Here is a 16,692-nt window from a genome sequence, read left to right on the forward strand (position 1 = left end):
ATCCCCATCTCTCTCTGTGTACACCCCCTTCAGTGTGTATTTGCTTGTGTGCTGTATGCATTAAAATCTTTGGATTTTATGTTAAACATAACGTTAAACGGGCCCTAAACTCAGGCAGCGTCCTGACCTCTGACCTTTTATTACCATCACAATAAGCTGCTCTGTTCCAGATGATCAGCCACGCTTCCCCAGAACACGGCAGCAATAAACCACGTGCTTCTTTCTGCAAACAACACGGCACTGAGACTGGACTCCATTATTAATGTCACATAAACCTCTACACACACACCCACACCCACACACATACCCCCAACACCAAGCTGTCTGCTCGTGTGTGTACATTTGTAGTCCAAACTGAGTCAGTAAAACTACACCTGTGGGCACTGAGGTAACAACAGGATGATATTGTTTAAGAAAATACATTATTATTCATCTCTATCTCTCTCTCTTTATTTTAATGAACCCATAGGTTTATTGATGCAATAATTTAACATTTTCATGTGATATTACGTGTGATATTTGTTGCCTGTTGGCTTAAAAAAGGCCTCTACTCTCTTATTAATATTATACTCTGGACACAGCTGAAGACATGAGCCTACTATAAAAAGGAGTAAAGGATGTGGACAGAGAAAAACGTACAACAAACCACACGTTTAATTACCATCACATTTAATTAACTGCAGCAGCCTACATTTCATTCTCTGTAACGAGCTGCAGACAGTAAACACTCTTTCAGTCTTTGTTTTTTAACTGAACAGAGCTGCAGTGTCTGTGCTACAGTCGACATATTACATCATACCTCTCTCTCTCTCTCTGGGACAGAAATGAAAGGATAAGATGGATGGCTGATGACAAGGAAAGTGGATGAGTGAAAGAGAGCAAGATGGAGAGGTGTGTGTGTGTGTGTGTGTGAGAGAGAGATGGTGGGGTGGGACAGGGATTGAGGGGGGTCTATTTGGCTGTCTCCAGGGAGCAGCTGCCACCACACTGATACACCATCACTCTAATCAGCGCGCGCACACACACACACACACACACACACACACACACACAGACAGAATTCAATTAACTAACACACAAACACACACACTCAACTAATACAGTTACAGTGCTTTGTCAAATTGAATATCCTTAGAAAGAAGCACACACACAAAACCTAATACAGTGCTTTGTCTGAATCAGAGTCCAACGAAAACTGTACACACACACACAATGAGGAAAATCTGCAGTGTGAGGTAATGTTGTTCAATATTATGATGATGAAATGTATTACGAATGTAAACAATACTTTTATTGTTCTCATGTCCCCTGTTTTACTGAGGGTTTGACAAATGAAAAGTACACGTGTAAATGTATTTTTATTTATTTATTTGCATATTCTACACTGAAACAAAGCTAAAATTATTACTTATTTTAATGATGCTTTAACCCAATACATTTAACACTTTATATAAATAACAGGAGAGTTTAGGAGTGAAGGGTGGACTGTTTTCTCTTAAAAGCTCCTAGAAGTGACCTTTTCCGTCCAGGAAAGTTCATTACATACTTTATAATCATGAATGCCACCAATTCACACCACTGTAATACTGTTTCTACTGAGAGAAAACAAAATGTAAATGGTGCGGGAGCTGGGCCTCGGACTTGCCACAAGCTGAAGAGAACCGGGGTTTAACAGACACACTTCACAATGTCATATTATACCAGCTCTATTTGGATTCCCATTGTAACCAACAATGTCTAATTACTGAGCCATGCTTTTAATCCGGAAACATTTTACCGGCCCATTTCCAGCCCTGGATTTTTCTTATTCATCATGTTGGGGGCTAATGGGTCTGCAGCACAATTTAGAGACTGAATCTCTAGTTAGTCATTTCTCATTTTGCCGGTTTATTAAATCTGCTGTGGTCGTATCTAAACACACACCAACACACACTTCCTATAACAGTCAGAGTTGCTTTATTAGACATGACCTGACTCCGAATAACACACTGAATCAAACCCAGCTGAACAAACAGAAGGGGATTTAACGTCGCTGACCTGCAGCTCATTTCTCTGACCTTTCCTTGCTCACCTTTGACCCTAAGCTGCTGCCTCACGACCCGATCAAAGCACAGTTAAACACAGCTCAGTGAGCATCGGCCACTGTCCACACTCAGCTGACGCTATTTACACTGTGTGTGTGTGTGTTAAACCCAGCACACAACACTGTCACAGAGTGTATGTTTATATGGTGTATAGTATATGCTCTATAGCATATAAAGGTTTCATTCCAGTAACTCTGCTACTCATGGTATTTCAACACAATGCAAAGGCAGCTGCTGAGCTTTTAGGACAATGTTTATATCATCAACTTGATTTTCTATGTTGCTACATCAGTGCATATTGAAGATGAAAAAGAAAAGGTGTAAAGGAGAAGCAGCCTAGGTCACATTTCTTAATGAATGCCCTCTGAGGCCCTGCTGCATTTCAATACTCCCCTCTGGCCCTATTCAAAGCATCATCAAAGCACCATTCCTGAAAGGACGCTTCATTCAGTTTAAGCGTGCTCCCAGTTTTCAGACAGGACGCCGCCCCTTAATAACCCCCTCTGGGACACGGAAGAGCTGTGGACACCATGAAGGAGAGGGGTTACAGGCTAATGACAGGGACCTGAAGATTCAGGAACAGCAGCTCGGCAGAGCTTCGCAACAATGGAGAGGGACAAGTGAATGTTACCTAAAGATGATGTCAGTCAGGGCCATGTTTGTTAGCTGTGTTATTACTGTACATTCAAAAATAACAGCGCCATAAAAGGTTCTGTACAGTGACTACACAGCAGAAAGATTTCTGGTTTCAACTGATGCTTCATTAAAAACATATTTCTCTGTAAATAAGAAGAGCCATTTTTAAGATGTTTATTTATAAATGACCCCCATATGCTACATTTTGGGCTGAAGAGATGTTTTTGATGTTTTATACGACCCTTTTCCAATTTCCATAAATAAAAACGTTCTTTGTTACTTTGTCTTAAAAAATTCATATATAAACAAGCTCTGTTCTGACCTCCTTATAATTTCAGCATTATAGGTTCGGTAGCCATTAAATATTCACACAACTTGAATATCCAGTTTTACAGTGTCTTCTTGTTTCCTTAAATAGTTGCATGTTCAACACACGAGTCCTTAGAAGACAACAGCGAGTCACATGGTGCACACACTTACAAATGTTTTGAACTGGTGTAACGTCTACGATAATCGTTTGATTTTATACATGTACACACATTTACATATTAAAAATCCACTGTGTGTCCTGAGTGTGAAAAGCCTGCATGTGGGTCTGCAGAAATAAAGACTGGGGGGTGCTAAGACAACACCACTGTGAAGGTAATGCCAGTATGGCTGGGTCCTTGGCAGAAGATGTTTATCCGTGTCCAATTACCATACATTAGCATTTATTTGCATATATTAAAATGTGCTAAAGTGATTTGGAAGGGGGTGGGGGGCAAGGGTTTCCCAGCATTTTAGAAGAGTTCGAGACTGGGCCCAGAGCTGTCCACTGGCCTGTGGTGCTGAAAGCTATGGATCAGAGTCAACTTCAAATGCTAATTGATTAATGCAAAACAAATCCAAATTTTACCTGTGATCTGCTGCGGGTGTTGATGGACTTGGTGTTAACAGTCATCACGTTAAGAAATAGCCGAATGGATTGTTTTTTGCAAAATAGCAAAGGGAGTATAGTCCCAATGGAAACTCAGGGTAAAAAAAAAAAATGCTCATTTCCTTTGCTAATGCTACTAACAACAAATGTTTTAAAAGGTTATAGTTTCGTAGTTTGTGTTTGTCAACAGTTAGACTGGGTTTAAAAGCATAAAGAAAGCTGATGCATGGAGTCAGTTCAGCCACAAAGCTCATCACTTCTTCCACAGCCTCTGCACAACTGACAACCATCACCAATTAGCCATTTGTGCAGAGAGAGAGAAGCAAAAAAAGTAATTATAGAAAGATAGAAAAACATCCAAGAAAAAAAAAATACTTAGAGATAATATAATAGAAAAAAAAAAAGAGAAAGAACACACCAAACATATATAACTACATTAAAATATTAATAAATGAAGAGAAAAGGCTAGGACAAGAAATAATAGAAGACAGAAAAGGAGTGAAATCACGTGATAAAGAACATGGTTACTTCCAACACTGTGACTGACACATAGCAGGTGTGAAATTGAAGGTAAATACAAAGGAAGAGAGAGAGAGAGAGAGAGAGAGAGAAAAACACAAAGGCTGAAAGAGGAAGCGTAAAGCTACGGTAATAAGTGGGAATTGCCGAAGGCTAGGAGATAATATTGTGTTTACAACGGTGCAAAAAGAACGAAAAACCAGACACTTCTCTTAATACTGGAGCTGAAAGATGACGGCTGACACTTCTCCAGCAGAGTACACCACAAAGACCCTCACACAACAAACAACGAGGTAGAGACAAACTCAATACTGTCAGAGTAACTGGAACAAAGCACACGCTGTCAGCAGTGCACTATTAACTCTTAGGAGTCCAGAGCATACTTTTGTTTTCATCTTCAGTCGCATGTAATAGTGAGTCACACAATCATTTACATTAATATATTATTTAGGTTTGTGTTCACAGGATCAACACCAGTCATTAACTTTCTGTTTCCTGCGAACGTTTCAATGTCAAACTGGGACCAAACAAAACCAGCGTGGAGGCAGAAAAATTACTATATCAATTTCAAATCATATTACAATTACACACACACAAATCTCATTGGTTTATTTGAATTACTTATTTATCCGTTTAACAGCAAGTGGCTTAGATGTAACTTCACCCGATTTATGGATATACAATTAGTCCTTACCCACTTCACAGCAGCTCAAAAGCCCCTCCCCTCTCCTCCCAAACTGACAGGAGTGGTTTCTTAGGTTTATGAGGTCAGTAACAATGGCTCACTCAATCCATTTGTTCACGGCCACTGCAGTTTCAAGGCAGACATGCTCAGCTGTGGTGTTGACTGTTTATTTTCTCACATTCATTTTTTTGGGGCGTAAAAACACCTCATGGACATGTTAAGGAGGACAGTTTGAGTGTCATTTGAGGCCATCTTAAATAAATAGCCACAAACCTATAGCAGACGATAGTTCCAAACAAGAACCAGCCAACGTCATTTCTTTGATCACATATAAATCTACTCCAGATGTTAAAGAAATCATGCTATTAGCCATGCTAAGCTAATACATACATGCTAAGCTAATTAGCTATTAGCTTAATTAAAATTAAGTGATGCGTAATTAAATCCACCCCTGTACCCACTCTGAACCCTACATTAGCCAATAGTTTAGCAGAGGGACTATTAGTGAAACATGCTGTTGGTTAGTTTTTTAATCTCTGTGATGTGCTCTGAGAAGAATACTGTGATGTAATCCATTGTACTTTAACAATAAAACATAGTCATACACTCCACGGCTACAGTGCCATTGCAATTAATGAGTAGAAAAAAGACACTTTGTTCACTCTAGGTCTCTCTCAGAAAAACCAGCAACAAAAACAACAAAATTGCAACAAATATATCAATCTTAATATGATCTTGATTTGATAGACCATTTAGTTATATCAGCTATGATTAAAGGTGTATATTTGATTTTACACTGAAAAAATGCCAATACTTAACATTTTCCCGTTTGTTTTCCTCGTGTTTAAAAATAACGCAAACACTTCTGTCTCTTTGCAAAACAATTAATATTAGGTTCATTAACAGGGAGTCATCAGTACAGTAGGGTTTCTCAGAGTTGATTCACTTAACACTGTTAATCAGATTAGCCTAGTGACCTCTCCCCTACTGACCAAATACACACACACACTGTTGAACCTCCCCTGCGGTCGCTACAGTCCTTTGCAACTCAAGATGAACACCACCACAACCACAGTTTGACCACAACAACCACAGGCTGTGATGAAACACCGAAAAAATGTGGTGAACACTCAGACAGGCCACAGCGACTACACATGACCACAGTAAAAAAAAATGTCATGCTTTAGTTCTGTCCGTGGTTCTACCCAACAACTCCTTCAGACAACAAATGAACATCAAATATGTCCGCCATCAGCACGTACAATACAAAACCTTGTGCTAAATAAGCTACATTTAAATATGTACATTGTCCAAAGAGGTTCCCACTCCTGTACTTTATAGAAGGTCAAAAACTTTCTCCGTTAGTGTGTCAGCTCCAAAATGGCAAGTTTAAAGAACTTGGAAAAGTTTGTTAGGGCTAACCCTATTTTTAAAGGTACAGGGTGGGCCATTTATATGGATACACATTAAAAAAATGGGAATGGTTGGTGATATTAACTTCCTGTTTGTGGTACATTAGTATATGGGAGGGGGGAAACTTTCCAGGATGGGTGGTGACCATGGTGGCCATTTTGGATCCAACTTTTGTTTTTTCAATGGGAAGAGTGTCATGTGACACATCAAACTCAGTGGGAATTTCACAAGAAAAACAATGATGTGATTGGTTTTAACGTAACTTTATTCTTTCTTGATTTATTTACAAGTTTCTGACCACTTATAAAATGTGTTCAAAGTGCTGCCCATTGTGGTGGATTATCAACACAACCCTCTTCTCCCACTCATCACACACTGACAGCAACACCGCAGGAGAAATGCTAGCACAGGCTTCCAGTATTCATAGATGTGGACCTACTCTGATTTTACATGAAACGTTAACACACTACGACATGTAGACGTATAAAGTCCTGATTTTACGGCAATAAGCGCTTCATATATTTAAGGAATGAAACGTTCAGAAAAGTTTGTTCAAATTTAAGCCGAATGCTGAGTAACAAAGGCTTTTCCACACAGAGGCCTTAGTGACAGTGTAATGTTGCCTGGTCTATGTTGGAAAACTGTTCCGAAGTACATTTGTTTTTCTGAGCAGAGCAGAGTACGTATGAAATATTGAGTGCGTCTATTAAAAGAAGCAAGCCGTTTGTTTTCTCTTGGAGCTCACCATACGTAAAGCACGTGCCTGTCAATGCCTCCCGTTTAATGTGAACTCACATGTGCGTACATAAAACAGCCATTAGGAAGAAGACATTCTATTTGTCAGTGAATGTATTTAATAGAACATTCCACAGAGGTCAAAAACCAAACTGATTTCCAGTGGCTATCATTTCAAGAAACCTGCTTTATGTTCTTTTTAAGGAAATCACCCGGACACTTCTCCACAGCTTCAAAGTCTTATAAGCTGGACTTTTCCTCTTATCAAGAGCCAAATAATCGTATACACACTTACATTCAATTACGTTGAAGTCAGGACAATGGAGTGGCCAAAATCCATTGTTCAGAGAACAGCAGCATCTTTGATTTACAGATTACCTTCTTTTGTTATCGTTTCCTTTGCTTGATAAAGGCTTCCAGAGATCTGCAGTCTTTCAGACCAATAATGATGTGACTTCTCAGTGTGACTTTTTCACAGCTTGAGGATTTTCTTGCCTCTCAGAAGTATTGTTTATATGACGGGGTTGGTGTTTGTGGTCGGCACGGTTACCGACTTCTACTTTCAGTAATCATTCAACTACTCAATTATCCAGTTCGTAAACGGCTGCCTTTACGATGATTTTTGCAGTTGGATAATCATAAACGTAACCCACTCAAAAAATCTTTTGAGAGAAGAATAACTTGCACTTAATGGCAGTTTTGACCAGGCATTCAATAAACCAGGGCTGGTATCTGACGGAACTAAAGATAGACCGTGTTTGTAAGTGTAAGTGTGAATGAAGCTGACACATATTCAGTGTTACACTCACCGCGATGCGCAGTAGTGTTCCCTTCACCGATGCCCATCTGTCTTGCCTGCGGTCGATAACCAGGATGAAGCCAACTCCTGATGCGCTGAAGCTATGAAGCAAAGCAGCATGGTCACCATGGCAGCACATATTTTCCTCTCTCTCAATTCCACATATTGTGTTATAACATTATTCAGGTATTATGATAAATATAATAAAATGATTAATAATTAATTCTCAGAAAATACTGGCCTGAGTTATTGTAATCTTACAATTACACAAACCTGCAAATGGTCTATTTTACCCTTTACTGTACTGGAATATAAAGAGATATTAGCTGTAATCATATTTATATACAGACCTGGCATGTTACTTCATTAACATTTGTAGTAGGATTCCTCCTCTACACAGATTTTGTCTTCAAAGGCATGAACAACAGATTACAGAGCTACTATGTATTTGTATTTAAAGACATATGTGGCAAAAGTAAAAATCCTACGATTTTTCACACTTTACCTGCATTTAAAGTCACCTTAGAGATATATAACAAATGCCAGTTCAATACTGAATCAGCCTCTACACTGCAGACCTCTTAAAGAAACCTCCATATATTCTCCCCTAATGCTAAATCAGCCAGGAGCGTATTCACGTGTCCTTGAGCCATGTCATTACCAATAATGGAAACACACATGTACAGGGAGGTCTTTCAGTCTGGATGGTAACCGTAGCGATGCGGTGTTGAGACGGCGAGCTGGTTGCTACATCCATCACTATGGAAAGCGGTTGTTAGCTCCATCGGCAGCATCAGGCTGCATTGCCATGGTTACAGCAACCATCGCTGTAAAAAAAGCCACTGTTTCAGGCAAAAAAGTGATGAAGCAGTCCAGTCCGACGGAGGTATATAATCCTTAGAATGTCCTTAAACAGAGGTAGGGTTGATTTCTGGTCTCTGCAAAATCCGCAAAATGGCCTTGATTCAGTGTGTGTGTGTGTATATTGCTCTATGCACTGTTGGAGCTCCCTCTGTTTACGGCTGCCTCCGCGCTCAATCTCTCAGCCAATCAAAAGGCATCAGGTGCTTCCTGCCAGCCAGTCAGAGCGCAGCATTGCCCTGATGGACAGTGCAGCCTGCAGACTCACTTGAATTGGTAATGTGGAGGGCTAGAGGGAGGGAGGGAGGGTCTTACATGGTGATTTATATGGGCAGGTTCTGCCGAGCTGAGCCAAGCTGGTCACTTGTGGATGCCCATACGTTTTAGCTGCCACCATGACACTAAAACACAATCACACACCCACACCATTTCTTAAACCCTCTCTAGCTGGAACCCAAATGGCTCCCTATTGTACATGCTGTACACAGTTTGTATAAGGCATGATTTTTATGACCCATGTATCGCACAGCATAGGGGGCAGGGATCCATTTGGGACTGAGCCGCTGCAACTGTACATAAGCCTCTGCTTTCCCCTAAAACAAATGAGCTCATTCTTTATTCTTTATTCAATATTCTTTTTTTTTCCCCCCTTCTCTCAGTACCTTCTGGTTTGACTCCCCCTCTCTCATCCCCTTCTCCCTCCCTCTCTCTTTCTCCCCTGCCATCTATACACTCTACTGCCCTGTTGGAGGTTGAATAGAAAAGAGAAGAGAGAGAGAGAGAGAAAGGGGGAAGGAAGAGGAGGAGGGGCTGGAGAGGGGATGCGGTTTCTCATCAGTAAGAGTGGCCACGTTTTCCAGTGCCTCAGCACTGCAGAGCCATTCGAGCGCCTCCAGCGCTGAGGACACGCTCCAATATCGCCAGTGTGACTCCACATTATTAACCTCTATTCAAACAACGAAGGGAGAGCACTTTCTGCTCTCTGTGCCGTTCGGTTTGCAGTAAGGGCGTAAATCTTCACCTCCCATCGCTTCAAAATGAAGGCACGGTGTCCTCCTATGGGTTTATGAGCATCACATTCTAACATGTGAATGGAGGTGTAACATCTTTAGACGTTTATACTAACATTACTCACTATTGCCACCTGAAGACTATGTTTATCTGAGCACAAGCGGTTTGTCCCATTATTCACCACCATTTATTACCATCTGGAAAGCTAATAAATAAATAAATAAATAAAATCCCACATTAAATTATGATTCATAAATAATTTGTTACTAAATAAACGTAGCTACGTTGAATGTACTGTAGATTTAACAACAGTAGGGCAGTCAAACACGCTAGTTACCCTGCGGAGAGAGCTAATGAGCAACATCCCCCCAAAAAACAAAAGGTTTTTAAAGAAATCCCCCAAAATGTTTCAGAGAACGAGTCATTATTCTGTAATTACTATGAAAATAGATAAACATTAGCATAAATTTAAAATAAACATTTAAAAAAACAACTCTATTGCCTTGAACATGGAGCAGCAAGTCAATTAGGAAGCAAAGTGATGGTATTCTTTCACTTTAACCACCCCTCTGCTTCCCACACCCAAAAGACCTCTTCTAGAAGAGTCATTTAGCAAAGCCCCACCAAATTAAACCCACATCAGCAGGTTATTTTGAGGCTGGAATACCTCCCTCCCTCCATCTGCTTCACCACCTCTCTTTCCCTCTCTGCCCCAACTCCCGAGAGAGTGAGAGAGAGAGAGAACGATAAAAGGGTTTCTCTGCATGCTAAAGCAAAACACATAATTAAGCTGTGACCCTCTGCACCACCGGACTATTTAGCAAATGAATATCAAACACGTTCCCTCTTCTCTTCGAGCAAATGTAGTGAGGGATTGTAGGTGCGTTCTCTGTCATTGGACCAGGAGGATTACATTTTTATAAGTTAACAGTCCAGATGTAAAGCTTAAATGTGATCTCGCTGACCAGTCGTAACGGTACGCGCTCTGCTTTAGTTCTGATGTTAAGATGAATGACTCCGAGCTAACATGATAATTCCTGGCCTCTTGCAGGGAACCGTAGACCTTCGGTGACCTCTGCTGGCAGGAACGGTGCCAGCTCAGAGAAGTCAAACGTACACAAGAAAATTCACCCATAATTCCTTACAGCATTCGTATATTCTCCTGGCCGAGATTTCATTTTGGATTTGAAATATCCATTTCTGTGAGAACCGTGTGTTACAGTGTGAGAAGGGGATAATGGGCTCTTATTGCAAGTGTCAATTACTTTTCAATACGATTGTCCACTGTATACTGTTCTTAGCTGCCTGTTTTTCTCTGTAGTGGTAAATTTTACAACTCTCTTGTAGCACACTGCGACACCTGCTGTGTCTTCTTCTTGACTGATTGAATGTTTTTTTTTTTTTTTTTTTTTCATTTTTGGTTTAGTTATTTGTATGTTTACACAGGTCGTGTCTCTGGTGTTTGGCTAAACAGGATTGCGTGTGGTGGGATATGTTTTTGTTTGTTTGGTAGATTGTGCCAAACGGATATTTTCAGCAAACAATTCTTTTAAACGGAGCGACACGGTGGTGCAGCAGGTAGCTGTCGCAGTCACGCAGCTCCCGGTGACCCAGGTGACTGTCTGTGAAGAGTGTGGTGTGTTCTCCCTGTGTCTGCGAGGAGTGTGGTGTGTTCTCCCTGTGTCTGCGTGGGTTTCCTGCGGGTGACTGTCTGTGAGGAGTGTGGTGTGTTCTCCGTGTCTACCTGGGTTTCCTCCGGGTGAATATCTGTGAGGAGTGTGGTGTGTTCTCCCTGTGTCTGCGTGGGTTTCCTCCGGGTGCTCCGGTTTCCTCCCACAGTCCAAACACACATTGGTAGGTGGATTGGTGACTATAAAGTGTCCGTAGTTGTGAGTGTGTGAATGAATGTGTGAGTGTGTGTGAATTGCCCTGTGAAGGACTGGCGCCCCCTCCAGGGTGTGTTCCCGCCTTGCGCCCAATGATTCCTGATAGGCTCTGGACCCACCGCGACCCTGAACTGGATAAGAGTTACAGATAATGAATGAATTATTTTTTTTATTTTTATTTTTTTAAACGGAGCATAAACTGGACTGGCCCAGGCGTGAATGTTCTTACGGTGGGATACACACCTGGGCACGCTCGTCAGGTACGTTAGCACATTGTGGAACTCCTGCTCCTGCAGCTCCGTGAATGCAGGGAACTCTGGGAAGATGATAATGGGGCTGCCATTCTCTCCCCGGCCACCTAAAAAAAAAAGTAAGAGTAAAACATAAATGACTTTTTAAAGTTCTGTTTATTTTGGACGAACCATTTTAAGTGTAAACTATTTTTGCACGTTACATTTCATAATTTTATTTCAACTCCATCATAATGTTAGTGAAATGATGCCAACTTGGATTCCCATAATTAAGATCAGACAAAATAAAACAGGAGGTTACACTGTGCTTCTCCAGAAGCAAAACTCAAACAAAATTACAATGCTGTGACATTAGGGAGAATCTCTGAAGAAGCTCAGGTAGCTGGGGTTGTGGTAAATATTACTTCTGTCCAGTGATGTAATCAAAACCTGTACAGTTTCGGAGGCAAGTGTCATTATGTTTTAATGGAAAAGTAAAAGGCAAACAGGAATACTGTCCTTTTAACGATCATGTTCAATATGAAATGATGTGTAAAGGAAAATACAAGGTCAGGGCTGATTTCAGACTGACCTTAAAGCTGAAGAAACCAGAAGGGGGCGCCTACACATCTCCCATTAAACTACAGCACTGCCTAGGGACAGTGAATCTGTGAATCAGGCAGATTTCTGGTTATTTTGAAGGACAGAAGCACAAAGGGGAAGGGCAGTGAAGGGAGGAGGTTCGACAGCAATGTTTCTGGACGAACAATATCACAGTCAAACATCCAACACAAAGCCGAGTCAATCGTGGTGGAATTAATCACAATCCCATTATTGGTGCTGTACACTTGCATGTACTTGTACTTAGGATCATTTGCATTGGTGAAGTTAATATTTACATAGATTAAACATGTAGAAATGCAAATATATGATGCAATAAAACATGGATATAAACCATGATCCGGTTACTTACTCACACAAAGCAACACTCCCTGAAATCAGAGGATTAGAGCACACAAGTCCCAGCCCTCTCTCACACATTTGTAGGGCCTTTAAGGCCAGGCGACTGCTCTGGGGCAGCTGAGCGATGGCTTGGGGTTCCTTTATGCTCTGTGTGTTCATCATAGTGATAAAACCTTGCTTGGCACACAATAATGGAGCATTATCACCATCATCCACATATTCACATATATATATATATATATATATATATATATATATATAAAAATATGTGAATATGTGGATGATTTGAATCATGAATTTAAATCATGTTTTGAAAAACGATTTTCACATTAGAAGACCTTCAAGAGAAAATTATGAATTTATGTGGGGCTGTTCTATCTATTTACAGTGTGTGTGTGTGTGTGTGTGTGGCAGAATGGGATGGGACACGGGGTATTTTATACTGCAGGGTCCAACACAAGGTCAATTTGACCCTCTGTTCTGTCCTCCATAAATACACACCCATACACTCTCTCTGTCTCCGAATGAAAGAAATGAATAAAAAGTCAAAGGACCTTCACTTACGCTTCAAAATAAAGGCAGATAACAGCATTGAGAAAACACTGAAAGTTTTCAACGGTCAAAATATACTTTATTATCCCAAAAATGGGAAATTTGTTTGGTCAAAATGCAGCATATTTAAGACACACAGACGTATAATATTGGTATCCCCTCCCCTCAATAAAAACAATAAGATGAATAAAACAATGAAAGCAAATCAAAGCATTTGATCAGATTTTGTTTCTTTCTCAGAGGCATGCAGCTGCAGTGAAGTTGTACTGCACTAGAAATGGCTTCTTTCCGACCTGTTTTTTCAGTGTGTAATATAATCAAAAAACATTATTACTATATTCCCCTTCCTACTTTATATTTATATAACCCTTTCCCAAGTGCAGTTCTCTTTTAAGATAAAAGTTGTGCCGGTTACTGCAGACTAATATATATGTAAATAACGTCTGTTTTCATTGGCTCCCTTGTACTGTGCCTTGTTAATTAAGAAGTTCCTTAAAATTTCAACTTAAGGGGCTGACGTTAAACTGCCACCTAAAAGGGAGAGTTATACACAGTTTTATAGAAAGTCTGACGTTAAAAACAAAGACAGAAACGTTGAAAGGAAGAGAGCTGAATAAACCTGTTCACGGTCCAGCAACGCAAGTCTGTCATTTACTGTGGGTGGAGAATCAAAGCAAGAGCACTGGACAATTTCTCTCTCAGAGTAAAAAACACAGACACACACACACACATACACACACACACACACGAACCACCATAGAAAACGATTACACTCAAGAGTCAGTAACCACATTGCCTGTACCTAAATACAGGCCCATCGTTAAACACTGCACATGAACAGACCTTAGAGGCACTAACCATTGGACAAACTAAAGAAGAAACCATAGCAACCCCTACTTCCAACACACACACACACACACACACACACACTACTACTTTGCAAAAATATTTTTTCCACTTATTCCAGATATAGTCAGATCAGCCAAGATATGATTAGTGCCCCGATTTTGCTTCGTTCATTTTAAACTGAGGCTATAAAGCTCACATTGCTCACGTCAACAGCAACGACGATGTGTGCCCAGCGTTCTTAACAATCAGACATGTCATCAGACGCAGACCAACCCGCTAAAGAAGAAGCCTGTCCTTATCCATCAGGCCACTACCACCCAGTTCAGCAAACAGCATGTGGATGGGGAACTGTCCGGAAAGCCCTGAGGCCTCCAGCGGGGCTGAAGGTCAATGACTGTCTGAGCTATATTAATAGCTTCCACCTTTCAATGGGATGAGCAGGCGAACCACTGTCTCCTTGGAAAACCATTACGAAGCTCGAGACAGAAAGGTGTAGAAGTTCAAAAACATGGCGAGCAAAAGGGGTCAGTGCTGCCATCTCAGTCGCTAGAGTCACATTGGCACCAGAGGAGACAGAGCTTATTTGTAACATTAGGAAGGTTATCTCCGGACTGGGAATCAATCTGCGATCTTCTGTAGTTTGTTAGCATCGTTAGCCTTATAGTGCTAAAAATAAACACTCAAATATGGACGCCAAACATGATTTGACTATGTAAAAAGGATGCAGGTGAGCACAATTACACAAATTCACACGTATTCAGACACACAATCTCACGTTTTTGAGGCTCCACATACTCCAGCTGACAGTCACATGCCCACACACGCTGTTGAAAGCCACGTTATTGAGCACGGTTGCTGCATACATTACTGTGGCAACCCTAAATAATTCAGCAGGGATCCCAGACAAGCAACCTTACCTGGGCTCTAACTGGGACGGTGTCGTTACGGATTTACATTCTGTAGCCGTGTGTGTATGCAGGTAAAATATATTTCATACTGTGTTTTAATGAGTTTGTTAAAATATTTTCAGTCACTTACATGTTCAGCTTGGCCACACCAAGATGGATCAGCATGTGAAGCTAGAGCTTTCCATGTACTAACATTTATTTCAATATTATATTAAAGCAGAAGTGCTTAGACTTCTTTTTCTGAGGGCAGTGTGGCACTTTGATGTCACATTTACAAGCCTTGTTTGTGAAGTTTCTTTCCTCCTAGATATTCCCTGATTAACTGTGCGTGGTACTATTGAAAAGTGGGAGTCTTTGGGAACCACAGCTGCTGCCAGGGCTGGGTGAGGTTCCTGATAATGGTAGGGTGGGCCATTTATATAGAGTCACCTTAATAAAATGGGAATTAACTTCCTGTTTGTGGCACATTAGTATATGGGAGGGGGAAAACTTTTCAAGATGGGTAGTGACACTTGGTGGCCATTTTGAAGTCGGCCATTTTGGATCCAACTTTTGTTTTTTCAATGGGAAGAGGGTCATGTGACACATCAAACTTATTGGGAATTTCACAAGAAAAACAATGGTGTGCTTGGTTTTAACGTAACTTTATTCTTTCATGAGTTATTTACAAGTTTCTGACCACTTATAAAATGTGTTCAAAGTGCTGCCCATTGTGTTGGATTGTCAATGCAACCCTCTTCTCCCACTTTTCACACACTGATAGCAACACCGCAGGAGAAATGCTAGCACAGGCTTCCAGTATCCATAGTTTCAGGTGCTGCACATCTCGTATCGTCACAGCATAGACAATTGCCTTCAGATGAGTCTTTAGGAACCACAGCAAGTGTGTAACAGTCACCAACACTGTGTTGGCTCAATAACTGCAGAGTGCAAAACCTCCTCTGGCATTAACAACAGTTTCAAAACTGTGTGCCAGAAGCTACATGTTATGGGTTTCCATGGCTGAGCTGCTTCGTGCAAACATTACAGCATGGAGCACAATGCCAAGTGTCGGATGGAGCGGTGTAAAGCAACCTGCCACTGCAACTCTGGAGCAGTTGAAACATGTGCTGTGGATTGACAATGTGGTAGTTTTTCAGAGCTTGGCCCAGGCTACTTCTGATGAAGAGAAATCCTAGTGCTTCAGCATACTGAGGCATTTTGGAAAATTATATGCTTCCAGCACAGCGGGAACAGTTTGGGGAAGGCCCTTTTCTGTTCCAGGATGACTGTGCCCCTGTGCACAAAGCAAGGTCCGAAAAAGGTATGTTTGTGTTTGACTGGCCCTCACAAAGCCCAGAGCTCAACCTCATGAGAAACTTGTGCAACGAACAAGGATGGAGATTGTGAGCCAAGCCGTCTAGTCCAAAATCAGTGTCAGCTCCCACAAATTCCCACAGTCAGTCCAAGATCTTGTGGAAAGGCTTCCCAGAAAAGCTGGAAAGGGGGACCAATGATTTTGGATGTCGTAAAACGTCTGTGCATATAATGTGTATGTGTCCTAATTCTTTTGTCCATATTGTGTATTGTGTGGATGTGTGTGGACAGTGATACTCTTGCCCCATCTGGCACAGACTCTGCTCTAGAACACTTTTATAAATATAAT

The 16,692-nt window shown here is 41.0% G+C and overlaps 1 protein-coding gene across 5 annotated transcripts in view; it reads right to left on the reverse strand.

Moving 5' to 3' along the window:
* Positions 1-16,692, reverse strand: part of mcf2la (mcf.2 cell line derived transforming sequence-like a) — a 79,580-nt gene that overhangs the window by 23,921 nt on the left and 38,967 nt on the right. For 4 of the 5 annotated variants that reach the window (XM_066661153.1, XM_066661156.1, XM_066661155.1 and 1 more), the window contains exons 3-4: positions 11,789-11,903; positions 7,798-7,888 (exon numbers count right to left, since the gene is read on the reverse strand). In XM_066661153.1, the coding sequence (XP_066517250.1) occupies positions 7,798-7,888; positions 11,789-11,903 (206 nt within the window). Of the gene's footprint in view, positions 1-7,797; positions 7,889-8,448; positions 8,547-11,788; positions 11,904-16,692 lie in introns of those variants that run through there. The other variant, XM_066661157.1, reaches the window with a different exon arrangement.

Source organism: Hoplias malabaricus, chromosome 2, assembly GCF_029633855.1.
Source record: "Hoplias malabaricus isolate fHopMal1 chromosome 2, fHopMal1.hap1, whole genome shotgun sequence".
NCBI lineage: Eukaryota > Metazoa > Chordata > Actinopteri > Characiformes > Erythrinidae > Hoplias > Hoplias malabaricus.